General features: G+C 39.2%; 1 protein-coding gene across 8 annotated transcripts in view; it reads left to right on the top strand.

Moving 5' to 3' along the window:
• CLEC16A (C-type lectin domain containing 16A) overlaps window positions 1–22,989 on the top strand; it is a 60,977-nt gene that overhangs the window by 25,467 nt on the left and 12,521 nt on the right. For 6 of the 8 annotated variants that reach the window (XM_066330271.1, XM_066330273.1, XM_066330265.1 and 3 more), the window contains 11 exons: window positions 810–910; window positions 1,639–1,761; window positions 3,167–3,276; window positions 3,745–3,789; window positions 4,955–5,005; window positions 5,670–5,798; window positions 9,315–9,435; window positions 13,647–13,798; window positions 14,486–14,690; window positions 15,751–15,918; window positions 21,140–21,286. In XM_066330271.1, coding sequence (XP_066186368.1) covers window positions 810–910; window positions 1,639–1,761; window positions 3,167–3,276; window positions 3,745–3,789; window positions 4,955–5,005; window positions 5,670–5,798; window positions 9,315–9,435; window positions 13,647–13,798; window positions 14,486–14,690; window positions 15,751–15,918; window positions 21,140–21,286 — 1,352 coding nt within the window. Of the gene's footprint in view, window positions 1–809; window positions 911–1,638; window positions 1,762–3,166; window positions 3,277–3,744; window positions 3,790–4,954; window positions 5,006–5,669; window positions 5,799–9,314; window positions 9,436–13,646; window positions 13,799–14,485; window positions 14,691–15,750; window positions 15,919–21,139; window positions 21,287–22,989 lie in introns of those variants that run through there. The other 2 variants (XM_066330266.1, XM_066330270.1) reach the window with 2 other exon arrangements.

Raw genomic sequence — 22,989 nt, forward strand, 5'->3', positions numbered from 1 at the left:
GCTCTGAACTTGAACAACTGACTGGATGCAAGCTAGCTTAAGACCAGAAGTGAAGCTCCTTGTCATATCTGTGCTAATATCAGCTGAATCTCAGCCATATCTGATGTGTCCAAATGCCTTCTGGATTACACTGACTTTTGTTGTCTTTCCAAGGTACAGGTAAAGAAAAGGTGAATTTAAAGGTGAATACTGTTGGTAACTTCCCGTATATGTGTCATAGGTCACACATGTTTAGACTCAGGAAAATAAAGCTCATCTTCAATCCAAAGTTTTTCTTTCCTCTTTAAATATTCCCCCCTAGTTCATTTTTCTTTCCTATAACTGTTGGATTAAAATGGTTGTTTTAGAACAACTTAGCTTCCTCCAAACTTCTGGGAAAAGCACTTACTTGTAATAATAAGAACTTTTCAACTCTGTTTAGCCACAAGTTTTAAAGGAGTCTGTTTTATACAACAGTGATAGCAGCTCCTTAAATTTACTTACGTATTCACTTACAGCAAGCTCTGCAATGCTTCTGTATGCTTATTAAACAGGCTACAAACAACCCAGTAAATGTTTGAACAATCAATTCTTGGGAAAGTATTATGTAATAAATCCTGTTAAAACTCAGAATTATTGTCAGTATGTAAACACAAAGCACGGCTGTAATCTGAGTGCTCTGCAACAGAAACTCTGTAACAGAACTCTTTTGTTGTAATGCCTGAAAATGTGAATTACTGTAAATTTGCCTCTTCCATTAGCCTCATAGTATAGTTACCCATTTTTCTGTGAGTTTTTTTTAACTGTTTCTAAATTACTGCTGTCCACAGGCCTTTTCTTGATATGGTCTATAATGCACTGGACTGTCCTGAAGATGATTACTATGCCCTCTTTGTGCTCTGTCTTTTATATGCAATGTCACACAACAAAGGTAAGTATTGTACTGTAGAATTAGCTGTTCCAGCCGTGGTGGGAAGAAACTGTAATCTCAATAGTCATCTTCTGGTTTATGGGGTTGTTTATTGCTGTTCTTCAGAATGGGCCAAGGAGATCCCCACAATCCATAACTGTGTATTGTTTTAAGAGGTCTCCCAGCAAACTAGTCTTTTCTGAGAAGTAACTTGGATATTTTAGAGGAGTATGTTAAAGAAAAATGGGATTAGTTTCCTTATATAACGAGTCAGTGAAAATTTTATTTGTGTTGGAGAGGATAGTAAATGGGGCCTCTACAAAATAAAATTCCCATTTCTTTTGAATGTATATGAACAGATTACTTAGCTACCAAACCAGAATTTAAAATCAGACTTTGATCTTCTCCCCTTTAGCCATTGTGTTCTCCAGATGTATGGCTTGACTTTGATTTGATTTAGATTCAGACAAATAATCTGAGAATTTTCAGAAGCAGCAAGATCATTTGCAGTTCACCAGCCACTTCAGGATTTGAGTGTTTTCAGCAGTAGACCCCATTTAAGGCTGAGAATTTCAGGGATTTATCCATGTGTTTGATCTCTATTGTTCCTCCTTTTCCCTGTAATACAAAGTCACAGCTATCTTGCTAATTGTTCTCTTCTGAGAAAACTGCTGTGGTCTGTTAAACACTTGCCTCGGAGCACACTCCTGTTTTCTAATTTGCTTTTTTCCCCTTCACCCCCGTGAAAGGACTTGACTCTGTCAAGCTGGAGAGAATTCAACTTCCAGCTCAACATGCTGAAGAGAGAAATTCGTATAATCATGTCCTTGCAGAAAGACTCATCAGGATAATGAGTTATGCTGCACAGCCAGGTACTGCTTTGCCAGGGTTTGTTTTTCCTTCCAAGGTGAAATTTTTGAAGATGAAAAAAAGCCACTTAGCCTCTTGTCTTTGAGGGGAAGGTGATTGTTCAGCATGCTCCTTGAGCAGTATTTAGATATGTTTTGTGAAAGACAGCTATCAATTTTTCCTGGGTTGGTGAGGAGCCAGAAACTCTGGATTTGTACTGAGTAGTTGTTTTTATATTCAGAACTATACAAGGATTTCTTGTCTTAATTCCTACTTTCTGCACTTTTGAATAAACAGAAATTGAGATTTTGAGTGGTTCCAGCTTAATGGATTTCGTCCTGAAAATATGATCTGTGGCACCTTTGCTTGTAAAAATATTTCCAGTGGAGAAATGGTCTTGAAAACTATGGTGTCCCTTGCACAGAACAGTCCTTTGTCTGTCACCTCTAGGTGGTAGCAAATTTTCCCATACCTTTTTTAAAATTCAAATAGTATCTTCAGTGCTGAAGTGTTTTGCAGAAAATGTGGGATTTTTTTCTTCCTTTTTTTTTTCTGTGAAACGAGGGTTACAATGTTCCATGACCTATTCTATACGATTTTTGTTCAATTCACACCTCTCCTCCTTGCACTTTTCCCCTTAAAACTTTAAGTGGGTGGAGCTGGTTTTCCCCGGAAACTGACACAATAGCAAATTTTTGAATGTATGTAGCATAAAAATCTAATGTTTGTTTGACTTGCAAAACTGATCTACAGCATATTAACTTTACTGATGTGTCAGAGATAAAAAACATGTTTATATATGAAGGGTTTGTACCTACAGCAGCAGGAAGGAGTGCAAATGAAAATGTGTTTATTTAAATAAAGGCATGTCTGGGGAGAGGAGTGCTGGGCAAAGGTGGAAATAGGGGATTTTTATTCAACTTGCTGCATTCTGTATAGAACATCTCCTTTTCTCTCTTCAAAGAAAAGCTGTGCCTTATTAATGTGCTGTATGCAAAGCATCCTTTCACCTTGTGACTTCATCCATCCCAAATGTCTGGGATCCTTTTGTAATTTTAGTGTAATTCAGCCTGTGCTGCAGATGGACAAAGGCAGCAAACCCCAATATTTGGGCTTATTGTTCAGGAGTATTAATCTTTGCCTTCTTACTGAATGGTTCTGCTACTTTAAATTCTTCGACTTTAAATTACTGTTCCAGTTCTTTTTCTTTATAGCCATCAGCATTGTAAGGCAGCATCAGCACTCATCCCTGTCAGGTGGGTGCTGTGACAGAGGAGCAAAGTTGGACAGTTGCAGGGAGAATAGAAACATTAAAGAACATGGGATGATGAGAAGAGCTGTAACTAAACTTCTGATATTTTGTATTGTTGAAATTTTTGAAAGTTTGAAATTTTTGAAATTTGAAAAATTTGAAATTTTTTTTCACAGATGGGAAAATTCGTTTAGCAACTTTAGAACTTGGCTGCCTGTTGCTGAAGCAGCTTGTGTTTTCTAAAAATGGCAGGATCATAAAAAGTGTTCACCTTGATTGTCTTGAGGTGAGTATTTTGTTTCAAACTGCCAGTCACTGCATTACTGGTGTCTGAGTCTTGTAATATAGTTGAACAAACTTGTTTTATTTCTGATTGCAATGAGCCTTAATGTGAAATTTGGTCTTCTAGAACATCTTTGCATTGGTAGCTCTGTGCTGTGAGCATCATAATTTATGATCTGTTCTCACCTCTGCTGTTTTAAATTGTGACTTCTCAAGCAGTTTTGTTTCAGTGTTTCTCTGAAATTTGTACATTATCCATCTCAATAACGTAAAGAAAAACACTTTTGAAATAACAAATAATAAACTCACATAAGCTGCATTTTCATGGGTACAAGAACTGTATTCCATCAAATTCTGGGATTAAGGCCTTGGGTCAGGATCTCTTCTGTATTACTTTTTGGGTGGGCTTTTTAATGTGACTAATAAGTGAGTGGTGCAGGTATTCCCTGAAATGCATTTTTCTCATTCCTAGGGTGCAAGAGAGGAAAGTGTTCATCTCCTTCGTCGTTTCTATAAGGTAAATATGCAAAATGCTGTGAGAAAAAGGTCTTTGCATATTGGGAATGTTTTCAGCCCAGTCTTCACACAGCAACCAAAGCAGCACCTTTATTGAGATGGGAGCTCCAAATTTGTGTGAGAGAAGGAAGTGTTCTCTTGGAGAATTCCTCTCCTTTCCACCCTTCTCATGCCACTCTGACATATGTCACAAAGGGCTGTTGGAAGATTAAGTTTTGTACTGGAGATCAGGTTTATCATTGATTCTTATATGGAATATGTTTGGTTTTAACATTACTTTTTGCTTGTATCATATCTGAAACTATGATCTAAAGTTTTACTTTCCTTTTTCTTATTGGAAACCTTGCAGCTTTTTACTTGTGCTTTGTAAACAAGGAAAGAAATTAATTTTTTTTTAGCCCTAGGCATTAACTTCTATATAAGGAGCCATAAATCCGTGACAGACTTCAAGTGTCTGAAATATCTTCCTGTTTTTCTTAGAATTCTCTTGAAGGATGTTTGTTCAATGTGGCTTACAAAAAATAAGTAACTTGTGGTGGGTTGACCATGGCTGGCTGCTCCAAGTCCACTCAGCTGTTCTCTCACTGCCCTTCCTCAACAGGATGGAGGGACAATAGGATATCTTGTCAAGATAAAGAACAGGGAGGTCACTTGGCAATTACAGTCATGGGCAAAACAGACTCAACTTCACAGAAATTACTGTGTTGCCAACAAAAATAAATTTAAATAATGAGAAATGAAGGCAAAGTAAAACACTGTTGTCCCCCATCTCTCCGTTTTCCCAGGCTCAGCTTCATTCCTGGCTCTTCAGCCTTGTCCCCCTGTGAGTGGTGTGGGGACAGTGGGAATTAAGGACCTTCTCTGTTGCTTGTCCCTCCTCACACTTTTCCCCTGCCCCAGTGTGGATCCTCTCCTCCATGGGCTGCAGTTGTTTCAGTGTGGATCCTGCAGACTGCAGCTCCTTCAGAGCACACCTGCTGCTGTAGGGTTGGTACCTGCTCCACCACGGTCCTCCAGGAGCTGCAGAGGAATCTCTCCCTTTCCAAAATGTTCTCCCAGCAGTGCCCTGCAGCCCTGGCCTCCCTTCACAGACACTGTACAGAGCCAAACCTAACAGCCCCAAACAGCAAGGCTTCATGGGATGTCCATGTTCTTTCTTTTGGCAGGGAGAAGAAATCTTTCTGGATATGTTTGAAGATGAATACCGGAGTATGACAGTAAGTGAGACCCCTTCTCTCCTGGTGAATCCTCAAACCCAGCTACTGCAAAAGAACAAGAAAAAGTGCTGATAGCTGATGGGCCTTTTTTCTGGGAGTAGAATAATGAAATGTGGGTGGTGGTTTTGTCTCTGAGAATTTGTGTCTATACTTACATAAATTACTTACATGACACTTCACAGCTCTTTATTTAATAAACTTGCATTACTTTCTAAAATTGAGTATACAAAAATTGTGTCAGCCTACTAAATTGGACACTGGGTTGTTTTTTTTTTTCCCCCTAAACAATATGAGAATCTTCTATACATATCTGAAGCCTGGCAAGTTTTGAGAAAGTTCTTTTTGGAGAAAAACTTATGAGACACTTCCTTGTGATTAAGTAGCCACAAGTTTAAGTCAAAACTTAAAATCAAACCTGGTAGAATTAGGTTTTTGGTGTTTGGGAAATACCTCTTTTGTAATCCTGGAGTTTTTCCTGTGTTTTATTTGTGTGAGAACTTTGGTATTGTGTCTGGGAACAACGAGAGATTGCATGTAAGGACCTTTAATAAGACATGGTATTAAAATTCTCAGAATTTTAGAATATGCAATGAGTTGTAATTGAAACTAAAGAGGCAAATGCTTGTTGTTCTGTATAGTAATCAATGCCAAAATATTTTTATAGATGAAACCTATGAATGTGGAATACTTGATGATGGATGCCTCAATCTTGCTGCCCCCAACGGGGACACCACTGACTGGGATTGATTTTGTGAAAAGGTTGCCTTGTGGAGATGTGGAAAGAACACGAAGAGTGAGTAAGACTTATTTTTCTTACATTTGCTCATGACAAAATGGTGCCAAAACCGTTAAGCAATTCTAGGAATACAAATGCTTTTCTTTGAAAACTGCTCGATTGGAAGCTTCATCCACAAAATCATAAAAGCTTGGTGAAGACAGATCTGTGTAGAGTATATAATAATTACCTGCTCCAGAGGAGAAACTTCTCTGATTTCTTGTGTCTAGTGAATGCAACAAGTTCTTGCACTGGGATTTAAATTTTTCAGACTATGCAGAAAGCTACATACAAAGGTATTTTGATGACACTCAATATATTGTCAGTTTCTTTTGTGATCTGCTATCTCAGTCTGTCTCTCAGTTGTATTCCTGTACTAACAATCTCCATGGAAGACTGACTCGCTTTTTATTGCTTGTATATCTAGACATGGCAAAAGATTTAATTTGATTTGAGGGTTCATCTTGCCAAGGTAACTAGTGATAGAGATTTAGGATAAGGAGAAAACCATTAAAGTATCTATTTTTGTGACTGACGTAATCTGAACGAATACATCCTTATTTCCAATCTTGGTTCATCAGTTCTTGGCCCTTACCTGGCTGTGTCCTGGAAGCCTTGCAGGATCAGTAAGTCTAAGAGATATTACTGCACAAAATCATGATTTGGAAAGTGCTGTCCTCTGAGCTTCTTTGCATTTATGGAAGTGTACTATGTAAGTCTATTCAAGTACTCATGAAGAAAAAAAAAACACATTTCCAGGAATCTTCTGGAAAGGTTTGTTTTTATTGCTTATAAACCACACAGCTTTTGTTACCACAGCAAGCTGTCTGATAATTCACTGTATTCTATGTTAAAAAGTATTATTCTTAGAGAGCAGAAATGCTTCCTGGAATTCTCTCTGATACATTTAACAGAGGGATGCTTAGAAATGCACATTAGTGGGAAATGGCTGTTCCAGGATTTTTATGTGCTAAAATAAGGAATAGCTTAACTTCTGTTGGTGGAAATTAAAAAATCAATACAAATATTCCTATAGATCCTTTGGGATGAAAGGGTCTCTATCATCAGCAAGAATTCCCAGAATGATCCTTTGTTGGTGCTCCTTCCCCAGTGACACTGCACTCGGGGTTTAGTGTCTCCTCAGTTCTGTGCTGTTTCCTTCAGCCTCACTTGGCTGAATTGCCACGACAAAACGCTGGACTCACCTGTACCTGGTGACATTGCTGCTGCCACTCGACCTGCTGAAGTCCTAATAATGGTTTCAAATGGAAAAAGATTCAATTCTGAGCGTGCTCCAACATAATTCAAAAGAGTTCTCAAGTTTTATTTCACTAGCAAGTGAACCTTGATTATATTGTGAGTTCTTAACTGTTAGGCTCTTACTTCCTTGCTCTAGAAAGTCCCTCCAAGTGGCAGCTCTTCTCTTTAACAACTTTAGGAGAAGCTTTCAAAAACCTCACTTGGTGAGAAGTTTTTGAAGTACTAAGAACGCTTTTCCATGGGAGTGTAATAAGTGTCAAGTTTCCCTGCAAATTGCTGTTTCTTTGCACATGGAATGTGTTTATAAATGAGGAAATCAGCATTATAATGCATAACTCTTTAATGAAGGTAGAAATCCATATTTTTTCCAAGTTAACAAAAAAACCCAAAAGTCAGCCAAAAGAATTCCAGGCCATAGAACTTTTCAGTTGTTTTGTTGAGATAAAATGTGTTAGGCACAATATATTGATACTGGTAACAAACTGAGGGCTGTCAGTGTTGTAGGAAGCACGGCATGGTTCCCATTTTATCTAATGTTCGTGTTAATTTTTTTTTTTTTTTGCAAAGGCTAAAGTTCAAATTTTATTTTCTACTCCTGTACTTTGTTCTGCAGTAAATGTGAGTGCATGTTTGGAGATGAGTGCCATTAGTTTTATCGGAAATGAATGTGATAAAAATTAATGTAGTCTAGGAGGAAGAGGTTTGAGGGGGAAGATAAGTGAAACCTGAGTGATGGTTGCCCTCCAAATGAAAAAAAAAAAAAAAAAGCCAGAACCAAAACCCTTCTTGGGTTTAACTTTTGGGTTACCAGAAATGCCAAGATTTTCCTGTTCTTGATTGAATTTGGACAATTTAAAACTCAGTACTGTGAATTCTTCTTGAAGCACCCAGTAGGAAAACTGCTTTATAGTAATCCTGTATAATTTCAGTAAATATGTTAGAATGCAGTCTGCCTAAATGGGAGGGATCATCTTGCATTCTAAAGTGACTGTTCTCATGAATTAAATAGTACTATTATCATATTTTTGTTCAATACCCTTGACGTCATTTGCTCCGTGTAATCATATTGCCCTGTTAAATTCCAGGAGTATCCCAAAGCCATTGCTTTGGGGTCATTTCATAGAAAAACCTGATACATGGCTTCCCTCTCTTCATCCCTGTTCTGCCAGAAATTTCTGGAAGCACTGCCACTAGAGAGCTGGCCAAGCACTCACAGTTCTGCTTCACAGGAGCCACCCTTCTGTTGATTTTAAAAATAGAGGAGTGAAGGGTTTTCCTTTAAAGCACTTTAGATTTGTTTTTCCTAATACTTCCTGTAATCTGGGAGTTTCTGGGCACTGCAGCTGTTCATGAATTCAATGCTGTTACTGTAAGGCAGCAGTGAGTTTACAGTATGCCACAGAATTACTGTGTAGGAAACTCTTAAAAAGCAGAACACCGGAAATAATAAAAAATGGGGTTTTATATTTTCCTTGAAGGGGAAGAGGATTATAAATGGTGCCTTTCAAAATGTGGCTAATAAAATGATTGTTCTTTGACACTTTGGGTCTTTGCATACCATATGTCGTAGATTTGTAAATCAAAACTAGCCATATTCATTTCACAGAGCAGCTGTTGAAAGTTTCTTGGGACTGTTGAAGCCTTCAGAATGGTTTACACTGATAAAGACCTCCTGAGAATATAAATTATGAAGAATGTTACATTACATGTGGCTAGTTTTGGTGAGCACAGCATATTAAAATGCAGAAATCCCCACTGCTTCCCTCTAACTTGTAGGCCTCTTAGCTAGACTTGGCCAGAAAAGTTATTACTGTTTTAAATGCAAAATGTGAGACGCTCTGAAGGTGGGTTGTGTAGGAGTCTGTAGCATAGAAGTATTGCAAATACAGTCAGTCTTAAAATAATAAATAAAGAAAAATATTCCAAGATTATTGTTTTTGCTTAAACAGCTCCTGTAATTGTTTCCCTGTCAGTCACAATGTGTGTAAATGTGCCAGTGAGACAAAAGCTCTGCTGCTTCTACCTCACTGAAAATGAAGAGCATGTTTCAGCTTCTTTCATGTCTTTCTTTTAACTAAGTTGGAAATTACATTCTACTTTGTCAATTCAAAATGTCTTAAAATTTCATTTTTAATTTGAAATGTACTAAAAAGATTTACTGTAGGACAGCAAACTTGAGGGTTGTAAAAGCCAGTATATGTTTGTAAGATTCTGTTTAAGTATGTAATATTGGGTGTAAAAATATTCTAACACCCTTTTCTTTAATTTCTCCAGGCAATCAGAGTTTTCTTTATGCTCCGTTCACTGTCCCTGCACTTGCAGGGTGAGCTGGAAACTCAGTTACCACTCACAAGGGAAGGAGATCTGATAAAGGCAGATGATGTTCTGGATTTAAGTAAGTAGTCCCTCAATTTCCTGAGTAGTCTGACATGAAAAAATTACTGACTTTTCTTTCTCCTGAACTGCTTGTTACTGCTATTCTTAATTAAACTACCTTAAGTGAAGTAGGGTCATGCTGAAGTTCTGCTGTGTGTTGTAGCATAAAAATGTCTTTTCCAGTTTGAGTCTGTGCCCAGACAAGAGAATTATCAGCATTTTGGCATAAAGCACATAGGATTCACATCATTGCATAGGTGCCATGCCGTGGGAGGAGAACTTTGGTAGGCAAAGTGTGACCTGAAAAGTTACATTTGTGTGCCTTTTTTAGTTACCACTTTGAAACTGTTGTTGTTTTAACAAATTTTCCTCAATCTCTATTAGTACGAGGCTTTTAAAATTCTTGGGAACATTATGATGCCTCCAGTGTTTATGCTTGTTTGTATATAAATAGTGTCAAGAGGGGAGTAGAGGTTAACATGATCCAGTAATGGTTTCAGCTACTGTTTTGATTTGGAAAAATCCCACAGAACTGTATCAGAAGAGCTTCTTTTTCCTTTTGCCTGAATGCAATGATGGTGTTTTATGTGAGCTTGATGAGGGAGATTCAAGTTTCTTGTAAAGAAGCATTTTTAATACTTTGAACATATCACCTATGTGGAATGCAAACCTTTAGGTGTAGTTGCAAGGTTGTCACCAGTGTATATGAAGGTATGAATAGAGAGTCAAATAATTCCACAGAAGGTTCATTCCATCCTGCTGGATATGCTGTCACCAGAATCACAACTACTGTAACTTTGCACTGTTTCTCTACTGTAAATAGTTTTGAGGCAATTGCATATTGTGTGACAACTGTCTGCCTTAGACTGCCTGTGAGGCTGGAGGTGTTTTCAGTCTTGTTTAGCAGCTCACTGTGTGAAGCTGGCAGCTCAAATTAACAGCCTCGGTGCTTGGTTTCAAGTGGTAACAAGATTCTGTTAGTGGCAAGGTTTTAAATGCCATGGCCAAGAGATAAATGAGGATACATTTAAAGCTGTTATTTCTTTGCTGAAACAGAAAAAAGTAACACTATAGTTAAGTTTCTATGCTCACTGTGTCTGCCAAGTATACAGGCTTTAAAAGGTCATCACAATCAAAAGTTTATGATGGAATAACTTCAGCAGATCATCTAGTCTAACTCCCCTGTTCAAGCCAGGGTCAGCTAGAAAAAGGTGCTCAGGACAACTTGTCATATTTGTGACAAAGAGAGAACCCAAAGTGTGGTGCAGGTGTATGGCCAAGGGCACATCCTCTAACTTCAACTAAACGGACTTCATGGTGGATTCACAATTGGCCATTTTCTGGTTAGTAAAGCAGAATATCATCCCAGATGGGCTGCCTGCTGTTGGGAAGAGTTCTTCCTGTGAAGTGGGAGGTGCCTCATTCACTATCTCCAGCCTAATGCTTATCTTGGGCTGCCAGCTGTGTGTACAAAGGGCTAAGAGTTTTCTGTAAGAGCTTTTTATGTCTGCAGATGATTTCAGGAATTGGGATGACTGTAAACTATAAAATCATTAAAGATCAAGCCCCAAAGCAGATCAGGTGCATTTGGACCATCTCAAGTAGCTGTTAGGTTCATAAAGATTTCTTACAGTACAGTCTTTTCAGGCAACTATTTTTAATTTACATCTTCAGCACTGCAGGCAGCTGAGGTCTGTGAACTCCTCCTTCCCTGGCTGTATTTCCTAAAACTTGGATTTTTCTTGACGAAAGTCCACAGAAGTCTTGGATCTGTGTAATGGAGGTGTAGTGTCTAAACTGGTTACAAGCTTCATTTTGCACGAGGAGAAATTAGCCATTGCTGTTAATCCCAGAAGGGACACTCCAGGTCTTTGCAGTGTCACACCAGGAAGCCCATTCAGCCTGTGGTTCACTGTAATCCCCAGACCAAATCTGAATAGCACTGAAGTTTACTGGGCCTGATATTTTCATCTGAATGTGGTTGGGTATCTCTAGCTGTTTCATGGCATAGCTGAAAGTGTTCTTAGATCAGCTCACTGAAAATGTGTTTAACCACACTTTCTCTTCTGTTTCTGTCATCAAGGATGACAGTTTGACTCTTCAGCAGCTGTGAACTAGAAACAGTCGTGTAAATGGACTACATTCAGTTGTGTAGGCTCAAAGGATTCCTGTAACAGTTGCCTAGTAAATGAGTAACTTCTCCTTCTGTTCTTTAAAAGACTTTTACAGTAATGCTTTACTTCAAAGTGTTGTCAGGTCTAAAACAAAAACTTTCTGTTCTGGAAAGCATTTTGCCCTTCAGAGTTCTTGAAGTAGTGCATTTCTGTTGTTGGGCAGTTGAATTTGTACAGCAAGTATTTTAACCTGTGTGCTGTCTCACTAAATATTGGTCAAAAAATAGTATTTGAGAGCTCCACAACTCTGGTGTTGTGGCCTGTTTGTTGAGAATCTCCCAACAGACTCAAAACTCATCAGCCTGACCTACTGTGTTTGGAAGAGCCCTAATCCAAACACTTCATGTCTTGAGAAGAATAGAACTGCTCCAGGAATTCAAGTAAACGGAAATTATTATGTTGATGGACTAATTTAGTTGAAGAACAAAAGAGGCAAGAAATAAAGTATAAATCCAGTTCTGCCTGGTGTCTCAGCTCCTTCTCTAAACAGGAATAAATCCCCCACAGGTTCTTATAGTAATATTTGCCAATCCTGTATAGATTTTTTTTTGAGCCTTCCAGGGCTAGGAGAAGGTAATAGCAATCAATCCTCATGTTAACTGAATCATGTCCTGTATGTATTGCATTTATTGATTAAACTTGTTTTCTCAAATTTCAACAGCTCACTGTAGATTCACACTGCTTAGCATTAATTACCCTCTTAATTGTGTTAGGGTTCTGTATTTCATGCCTTTGTTTCCCACCACCCAATCAATTTTGAATGGATCCTGCTGGTAAAGGGTAATTGGTAGATTCATAGAAATGTTAGTTGGAAACTAACATTGGAAAAGCTCTCACTTGTGCTGCAGGGTTTGGTTTTTTTTCTGGGGGGGAAGAGGAAGTTGGTTTGGTTTTTGAAGCTTGGAAACCTTTGGTGATGTAAATTCCTCAGTATCTCTGGGCAGTTGCTGCACAAAAGAATTTCTTCCACCTCCTGATCACAGTTTATGGCTGTTGTTAATAGTGGCATGACCTGCCACTGTGAAGAGCTGTACATTTCCACTTGTAGCTTATCCTGCAAATGTTTCTAGTATGAAAATGGTGTTAAATGGTTATTTAGATGTTTGTATGTGTAAGTTTTACTGTTTTGTGTAGCCTCCAGAATATTTTACTTGCTGTAATTTGTACTAGATGAGAGAGAGGAAAAGAACTGTGTGTATGAATGAAAGTATCAATATGAAGCAAAGGAAAAAGCAACTCTTATTTCTGAGTTAGCAGAGCACTTCTAGGGTTTGGCACTGCCAGTTTAAGAGCTGCTTGGCAGATTTCAGCTGGTGTGAAGAGAGTGGTTTAGTCCCTTTTTGTGAATAATGGGTTTGAACTGGAATGGGGCAGTGAGGAAATGCTGGAGAATCTATTCTGGGGTTTGCTGGAGGGGTTTCTGGAGTAACAGAGGCTGTGTTTGTTTAATATAAGCGAATTGAATACATGGATAAAGGAAAAAATGTCACCTCATTTAACAAAGATTGTCAGATTTCTGCTACAATTTACCTGGAGAGTCCAAATAGTTTTGAAATTGAAGTGTGTCCAAGAGCCAGCATTGGTTTCAGACCTGTACAAAAGTAGCTTGTGTCAGGAGCCAAAGTTTATAACAAGGTGGAAGTACTGGCCTGCAGTGGTGTTGGGTCTGGCTGTGGTTGTTAACAAGATTCCTTGGGACTTCCACTTAGTGAGAGAAATTGGCACTGTTGCAATTTCACCCCTAAGGTGAAGAGAGCTGTTTTCTGAAAGGTAATGGAGGTGGTAGGAGAAAGCAAGGTGCATACAGAACCAAATCTTATCTTTAACCTGTAAGATGTCTGAACCACTGCTGTTAAAATCTCTTGCCCTTTCTGTGTAACTGTGATAGGGAAGTTAAAAGATCTGTTAAAAATGTGAACAGAGGCTTTAACCACGTATTGTCAAGATTATTAAATTTTTATGTGTTAACATTTTCTGTTATGTAAAATACCCACACCCCAGAATCCTCAACTTCAGTGTTACATAACCTTTTCCCTTCCTTCCTTCCTTCCTTTAGATAACAGTGATCTGATTGCTTGTACAGTAATAACAAAGGATGGGGGCCAAGTTCAAAGATTCCTGGCTGTGGATATTTACCAGATGAGTTTGGTTGAACCAGATGTTGCAAGACTTGGATGGGGAGTTGTTAAGTTTGCAGGCCTTCTGCAGGTAAGGGGAGCTGTAGTTTGGGTGGCCACCTTTTCTGAGCTGAAAATCTACATTTTATGTCGGATAAATAGTAATACCAATATTAGCATAGATATATAAACTGTGTACCATGCTTCCTTGTTTCTTTGGTCACTAATCTTTTTGCTGCTTCCTGCCTTTTAAAACATTTCTGATTTTCTGAAGAGGTTTGTGTAGATAAGCAGAGAGACAATTGCAGATGGGGTAACTGCCTTAACATACGTTGGGCTGTGCTCATTTGAGCACTGAAATCACATCTGTTGGGACTGTGTTCCAAGCACTTTACTCAAGTAGCACATTAATGAACTCAGAGTTCTGATTTTCCTACACAGGTAGAGAAGGTGACAGGTTGTAATTTTGAAATGAGCTGTACTTATTTAAGGAAGTTTTTCTCATTTGTCTCTTTCTTGCCCTAATCATCGCTGTTTGTATGTCCTGAAAACTTGCTATGCTCATATAATTTAACTCAATCTCTATGAATGCTGATTTCTGAAGAAGTAAATCCAAGGTGTACAACTTGCAGAGTGTGGTTTGCTTTCATTTTGCTGGGTTTTTTAACAAAGAAATTGTCTTTGTAAGAGTAAGAAAGAAATTCATAGGATTGTCTTTCAATGTTGACATTTAATCCGTCATTTAGGAAAGCTGACTTTTTCTTCTGCTTCTCTGTAGGATATGCAGGTGACGGGAGTGGAGGACGACAGCAGAGCCCTGAACATCATCATCCACAAGCCTGCCTCCAGCCCCCACTCGAAGCCCTTCCCCATCCTGCAGGCCACCTTCATCTTCGCGGATCACATCCGCTGCATCATCGCCAAGCAGCGCCTGGCCAAGGGCCGCATCCAGGCGCGGCGCACCAAGATGCAGAGGATAGCAGGTGAGTGCTTCTCCTGGGATCCCCCTGGAGACAGGGCCTGCCTGCATGGCCAGCCACTCTGCACTGTGGGGCTGAGGAGCACTGAGCAGTGCTGGGCTGTTGCAGGATTTCGTACAGAGCGAGGACATGATTTATATTTGGGTTGAGGGTTGAGCTGCCCCTAATTTAGGCTGTGGCGCAGGTAGATATTATGTTAAGGTGTGCACATGGGATAGTGGATTTCTAGGTGTAGTTTTGTGGTGTGAACGTTTTAGCCACCTTTAAGAATAAGATAAATAATGTTTGTTTGCATTCTTTTTATGGCCTGTAATTGTAAACTATACTGGAGTGTATATAACCCACCATTTGAGATAGAATAAAGGGAGAACATGATGCTGACCATATTGGCTTGACCTATGTTACTCTTGGCCAGCTTCCTAATATATTTTCAGCTCCCTGACTTCAGTGGGCCACAGAAAGTTCTAAACCAGGGCTGAGTTTGCAAGGAATAGGTTTGGTTTCATATTTAACTTGGAGTTGGTAGAGTGGATATGTCACACTTTTATGGCTTGCTTCATATAAAAAAAATTAAAGCAGGTTTGAGGATATTACAATCTACTTGATATTAAAAGTTTTAGGTTGAAGATAATGCAAAGGCATTTATTTTCCATTTTAAAAGAGATTGTCTCTTTAAGTGGCTTTCTGCACTATTCAGTTGTAACTAATGGATTACTTTATTTGTGCAGGGAAAAACAAAAGGAGTTTTTTATTGTTAATAACTCCTATTGTTTTTCAGTGCAAGGGACTTCCTGTAATCCTGGGTTTTTTCCCTTCTCCACTGTATTTTGAGGTTTCCCTAGTGTGAATGTGGTGTGGACAGCAATGTAGAAAAGGTTGCCAGAAGCATTGACTCTTTAGTTTGCCAGTGCATTTGTAACCATAATTAAGAGGCGAATGAAGGCAAGTCATGTTAAATTCTGGCTTAGTCTTAAGATCCTGAGCAAACTATCAATTTTCTTGTCACCTCTTCTTCCTTTTATGTATTTGAGTAACAAAAACTATCAATTGTGATTAAACATAGCTCTCCTGGATCTTCCTGTTCAGCCTTCAACTGAGGTTATGGGTTTTGGACACAGCTCTGGAGCTGCAGCCCAGCACCTCCCCTTTAGATTCTATGACCAGTCCCGACGTGGGAGCAGTGACCCGACAGTGCAGCGCTCTGTCTTTGCATCTGTTGACAAAGTCCCAGGTAAGATTGGCATTTATTCCACAAGCAAGTTCTGCTTTGTGATTTCTGTCTGCAGAAACTGTACTGTAATTTGTACAAGCAGTGGAAAGCTTATTGTGGTGTGTTTCTGAGCACACAACTCCAGGATGAGGCTTTATGGAGAAATTTACTCTGAGAGAAACAAGTAAACCTGGGTGTGTGTTCTGGGTATGTCATGAGCAATACTTCCATGGCAGTTTTCCCAGATGTCTTAATACCTTGCCTTCCTTACAGATCAAGTTAGTTTAAATCATGCTTTGCATACTCAGTATTTATGCAACACATGTCAGTTGTGCATATTTCCTCTTTTAATTTGGTTATGAATATTTCCATGTTGGATTGTGAAAACAGCCGGGATGCTGTGCACTGCCTTGTTTCCCCTCAGGGAGCAAGACAGAAAAGGGTCACAGCTACTCCTAAAACATTAGCTTGGAACTGGGATTAAAGGAATGACTCTAAATCAATGATCTCTTTGCTTTTTTGTCTCCTTATTGTCTGTTTCACAAATGGACTTCTCTGCAGAAATTCTTTTCCAGATGGTGACATTTTTCCTTTAGGGTTGAGTCATTTTAAAGGGAAATCTCATACTGCTCGAAGCTACTTAACTGTGCTGTGTTATACAGAAGATCTCATTACTCCTTGCTGCCAGTCATTTCACAGAACTCAGCATTTCTCTTTAAATGTGATTCAGAATTCAGATGACTTAGAATGCAGATGTTTTACTGCTTTAGGATAAAATTGGAGCTCAGTTGCCCAAGTCCTTACTGGGGAACAGAAATTATAAAACCATAGATACTGTCAGTCAGGTGTTTCAAAGACAAGTGTGTGTTGTGTGAGGGGAGTGTTTTCCTCTTACTTCACTTGACTTCCACGGAAAAGGTGTGGCTGGAAAGGTGCCAGTGTTACTGTTTCAGCTTTCTCCAAGGAGAGTGCACTTTTGTTCCTAACAAATCACTCTGGCTAATTATTTGAAGGGAGGTATTGGGGCATAGTAGTTTGTTCAAGCAACCACATACTTTATTTTAACCCAGGAAATGCAGACTTCACTTGCAGGTCCGGAGGGAAAAGTATTTTGAAGCTTTTCCTTGATACAAAGTATGAGAAATGAGGTACAGAACTTGAAGTATTTCACGTGCAACATCTTTGAAATGCATTTTATGACAGGTTGTAATACAATCAAAATGGATTAATAGCCCATTTTACATCTGATTACAAAACAAGTATCAAATGTGGCTTTATTCTCTTATCTTTGCTGAGGAATGAAAAAGGTTTCCTCATTCCTAATGATTTTCATAGGAATCTCTTTTGCATTTATTTCTTAATCTGGCTTGCAGTAGTTTTTAGGTCAAGAGGGGAATTTTGTAGCTTTGAAAAAATTACTGAATAAGTTGTGGTTAAATTACTGGCTTCATGTATTCATTTCTTACTGCTACAGCTCCAACTGGTGTTTTGAGTTCTGCAAAGCTCACTGTAACTTAATCTGGTTGTACTTTTAAGAAACAAATTAAGTTTTCCCTTGGTGATGATGTCCTTTGCCGATTTAAAGGAGAGCTGTGTTTTTCTGGCAACATTTTTAGAAGACTAATTACTACTCTTGGTAGGACCTTGTTGGCTGTCAGTGCTGTACATCCAGCATGGATTTAAGAAATTAACAGTCACATAAATGTTTTCATTCCTCTTGCAAATTTCAGTCTGTGGAGGACTTTAATACAGCTGTTGAATCAGTTCCCTAATTCTTATTGTCAATGAATTTAGAATTTTCAAGAGCACACATTGCAGTTGTCTGGTTCAGTTTCTCTCATAGTGCTTACATAAGGCTCTGCATATGCCACTAGAGAGCCTGCAGTTACCTTCTGTGTTCCCTTATTGTTGTCAAACTGGGCTTCATTCTTCTCCAGTGTTCCACAGTCCAAAGTTAAAATCTTGGTGTCTGGGGGGAAGTGTGTGAGGATTGTTACAGCTTAAAACTGGATTTTGTGTAAGACAAGTGAAGGGTGATGAGAATGTCACAGAAGATGCTTCAGAACATGCCCCTGAACACCATGAAAAGGTTATCCAAGTGCAGGGACAGGCTGTAATCATCTCCTGCTGCACTGGACAGTTCTCAGCAGAGAACAACGTAAGCAAAATCCCTCACTCGATCAATTTTATCCTCATGAAGTCATGGCTATGAATATACTCCAAGGTCTATTTTAAGTTACTGGCCTTTGCTGGAATGTTAGAGCATTTTTGGGATGGTGTAGCTGGCTGGGCTGTTCATCATCTCATGTTTTAGGGTGATGGTGACACACATAACCCATGACAATTAGCTGTGTATGAATATATTGTACTTCTGAAGACTCTGTGTAAATGAAGAATTACACTGTTTTCAAAGAAACAAGCAGGTTTGATAAGGGCCCTGTGAACAAAGGTCTTCTATTGAAAGTAAATAAATAATGACTTCCTCTTCAAGCAAACTCAAGAATTAGTTTCAAGTATCAGCTCTCTTCTGAGATTTATATGCCCAGTGTGTCTTAAGGGAAATGTTAACGATTTCCAGCAAAAGGTACATGTAAATATTTTAACAACTGTGGTTGCTTACCTACTAAGTAAATTTATTTTGAAAAGCAGAAGTAATCAATAGACTTAGCTTACTATTTTATCCGTTGTTAATGTCTTAGTAGATAACGGTAAGGTTTTGAGGGAAAACAAGTAGGAAAAAATAACTTTTTTTGACATTTGCATGGCAAGAAAGCTATAACCATCTTCTTTTTGAAGTCTGAAGGAAAAAATCACACATAGCTTTGGAACCCTTTGTGTAATATGAACTAATATTTCTGTCATCAGATGAACCTTCTAACTGTCATTTTGCTTCCTGTAGCTGTGATTAATTCTGTTCACCTTTTCTTTGCAAATACTTCCTGAAGGAGTTTCCTGATTAGAATATTTCTTTCTTGGTCAGTAGTTTCCCAGTTACAGTGTTTTGACTGATTTAGGCTTACCTTTTCCTCCTGCCTAAATTAGTTTCCATTAACACACTTAAAATCCTTCCTTTGCAGTTATTGTGGGAGAGAAAATACACTGAGGTCATTTTGAAGCAAATGCTCCCATGTAAGGACATGAATCCATGAGTGCTGTTCTGCAGAAGCTTTGGGCTGGCAATCCTGCTAAATCAGGCCAGCTTTTTCCCTGTGACAGTCATGGGAGGCCTTGTTGGCTGTTCTCTACTCTTCTGGCGAGGGTGGAAGATTTCTTCTCCCCTGAAGTGCAAACTGTGGCTATGGAATGTTTCAGATGGGTACAGCTTTTACCAGCAACGTAAGGGAAGCTGAATACCTTGATGTAACTCTTCTATACCAGTGGCTTTAGGAACTGTTCTTAATTTCATTCACATTAACAGTTGGCTTTGCCTCGTTTCTGTGGTCTCAAGTCCACCAGTTATTCCTTGCTCCCCCATCCTAACTGGTATTTGAAACTCTGACGTGTGTATGAAAAATCTACATTCTCTGTGATTAAAAACTATAGCACTCAGGGCCGGTGATATGTGTGGGAATATTTCACATTTGAGGTGGTTCAGTTTGTGGTGAACTTTCTGCAGGCTCTCAGGCGTCACTGTGTGTAAGCTCAGTTTGATTTACCTAAATGATTGTAGAAGATCAATCAGTTGGGTTTCTGAAATGAAGTACATGGATTTATTTACATTGATGGGATAATTAGCTCCTCGCCTATTTTTTGTTTTTCACTGAAGGAGATCTCTCCTGCCTTGGTGGTGATTTAGTTCTTTCAGGTGGTGTTCATCCTGATGAACATAATGAATTGCAATTTAACTTGGTAAAAGTGACATTTAGATACCTATCTAAAACTATGCTGCAGTGCTACAGAAATTCAGATAGCATTGTGTTTCTGCAAGTGGTTTTAAGTCTAGTTCTTGGGTAAGTGTGGGAGGTGGAAGGTGGGAGGTGGGACTGCAGATCAAGTCAGATTATTAACAGGACTGATGTTTGTTAGCCTTCTGTACTTTCTTCACTGTTTTCACTTGTAGCACAACCTGTCAGCATGTTGCTGCTAACAGCATTTTCGTGACTTGTCATAGCTCTGTTTTAAAGCTTTCAGAGCTTATTGTAGCGTGTCCATTTAAGCTAAGTTCTGAGTGGCTGCTCTCTGTATGGCACCAGCACATTCCCCTTACAGGAGATTCTCTGAGGGAATCATCCATCCAGTGCCATGGGAGATTCTGATATAAAAGGATAAAGAACTGTCTGGTGCATTTTCAGTCTTTACCCTGATTGTCAGATACTTTACCTTTCAGTGTTGACTGTGCAGTAGAGCATTGTTAGGTGTTTATAGTCCACACTGTGGCTATTTTCAGTAATTCACAGGGCTGCCAAAAAACCTTCTGCACTAGTACTTTCCCATGGGAGAGGGAGGAGAGCTGCAGAAGCAGGAAAGGTGTGTACCTCACCTGACCTGCAGCCCACGGTGAAGACACTTCCTTTGCTGTAAGAAGTGCATCAACTTCTGAAAAGCTGCTTGCTGTCAGAACCTGAAGAGGTGACTGTAGGCATGTAGTTATAGAAGGAGAAAGGAATGGGTGCAAGGTGGTTAGGAAAGAAGAGGATGCTGCACTGCAAAGAGTTTGAAGAAGTATTGCACTAGAAGCCAGAAGATGACTCATCTAAGAAGCGTCAGACACTCTATAGACCTTTCCAGTCTTCAGACTGGAAAAAGTTTAATTTGTGAGAGGCTGGATGAAATTCAATGCCAGCATTAGATGTGATTGATTAAAATTTTCTGAAGGTATGTCTAGTAAAAAAAGTAGGTGTTCTATCCAAGATGCTTTTTTGTTTGCTTTTGACTTAATTATTTTCCTTATGTTAAGGTCCGTGACCTGTGAATATATTGACTGTATCAAAAATTGAAGAGTTTTGGTACATTTTGACTGTGCAATCTCTAGGTTTTAAAATGCTTTGAATTCCTTAACTCTGCTTCTTTATTCAGTGATCAGGGCTTGAAGCCTGTTTTCAGTAAGGCACATTGAGATTTTCTGGTTTTCAAGATGCAGGTGGGAGAGGGCACATCATCTGGGTCACTGCATGAGGTTGGCACTGCCTTGATAGGGGATTTGCTTTTTACGTTTTCCCATTTTGTTCAACAGCTTAACTCGTTCAAAATAAATATTTAACTTGTACATTTAACATGCAAACTTCACTGTCCTGTTTTGCAGGCTTTGCTGTAGCCCAGTGCATAAATCAGCACAGTGCATCCCCACTGTCGTCACCGTCCCCTTCCAGTGGCAGTGGCAGTACAGGGCGCTGTGATTCAGTGACTGCAAGCTCGACATCCACTCCTTCTGCTGCTCAGAGCCCAGCAGGTATTCACTCAGCACCTTCAGCCTAGGCGCTGAGGGATGCAGAGCAGTTCGTTGTGAGATTATGTTACTGTGTTACTGGATTTAAAGAGTAGGGCTTCATGGTTTTAGATCACATTAGCAACTAAGCCAGGTAAAAGTAAATTCTGGTGTAAATTGCAGTGGTTCCTTCACGTTTCTGGAGCTTGAAACACTTGGTTTCTTTCAGTAGAAACTTGAAGTACCAGTGAAATAACGTCCTGCTTGTCTGACTTCTCTCATAGCACAAACAGCTTAGAATGCTGAGGCAGTTTTTTGTTGGTGGTTTGTTTTAACTCAAGTATTGCTTTGAACAAATCTGTAATGTAAAGTGTTAGCCTTTCACCGTAGTGGATTAGCTGATTTCCACATGAAGCATCTTTTTTTAAACTGGGTGACATTTGCTTTTGTGTGTTTGTCTGATCCTCAAGTTAATTTGTAACAATGGGCCAAATACTAAATGCTTGAAAATAGTTATTTAGGATGTTAATACTGTAAAGTTTTTGCAGCAACACTCTTGTGGCTGAACACCTCCACATTTCAGGAGGCTGTTTCATTGGTGCAGAAGAGGCTGCAGTACAGATGGACTGACAGTGTAACTTTCACAAATGTAGGTTGCATGTGTTTGCGTTGGTCAGTATATTTAGTGGGTGTGCTTAAACTGCAACTTCTTGTTGCATTATTCCTCCTTTTTATGTAGTAATTGTAGAGAATCTTGTAATGGTGTCTGTTCTGAGTGCAAATTGTGTGAGGCAAAGCCTCAGGCTGGAAACTAAACAAGGAAATCCCAAAGGGTATGTCCTGAAATTCTTTCATGCAAGAAGTGACCTACTCTACCTCATTTTGGTTATAAAACAATAGAGGTAAACTTGATTCTCAAGACCTTTTCAAGCAAGTCCTCATTTTAATGGTCACTTCCAATGTTGATCACTCCTTGAGGGGGTTGCTCTGGTTACCCTTTCTAAGACATGCCAACTGGAAAGCCATCTATGTCTAAAATTCCTTGCAGTCCTACAGGAAATGATGCAGCCTTTGTTAGATATTGTGTTTTTAGGTTTCACTGAACAGTATCAGCAGATCAGTGTGCATTCTGTGTTTAAAGAGAATATCCCTGCAAGAAATACTGCTGGAAAGGGTAGTGAAAGGCTGCTGATGAAGTTAAGGAACAATAAATACGTAAAGCCTTCTAGCACCCAGACTCTAGATTAAAAAGCATCTATTACCTTGAGAGACTAATACAGTCAAAATAGTCCTGCAATAGGTGTTATTTCAGAACAAAATGTGGAATGTCTCTCCATATACCATCTATTCCAAGTTTTATTTTCTCTGTTGGCAAGTGATTGCTGTTGCCCAGTCTCTTCATGGCCCAGGTAATACGGGGTCATTGCACAGAGTTGCTGTCATTCATCAGAACTCTCAGGCTGGGTTGGCACTACAAGAGAACATGAATTTGATGAGGTTTCTCCTTAGCAGAGTCAAAGGCTCAGTGTCCTTTGCTGTACTTGAATCCTCTTTAGTCAGGAAGGGAAATGCAGCTACAGGTTCTTGTCAATAGTGGGTGAGAGAGAACTCTGGGAAAGAAGATGAAAACAAAGAACCTGTATTATTTTTGTAGGTATAAGCAATATGCTAGTTCACACAAATATCGAGCAAGACTATACTTCATTTCAGACTGAGGTCTTTCAAGC

The sequence above is a fragment of the Sylvia atricapilla genome, chromosome 15 (genome assembly GCF_009819655.1).
Source record: "Sylvia atricapilla isolate bSylAtr1 chromosome 15, bSylAtr1.pri, whole genome shotgun sequence".
Classification (NCBI taxonomy): Eukaryota; Metazoa; Chordata; class Aves; order Passeriformes; family Sylviidae; genus Sylvia; species Sylvia atricapilla.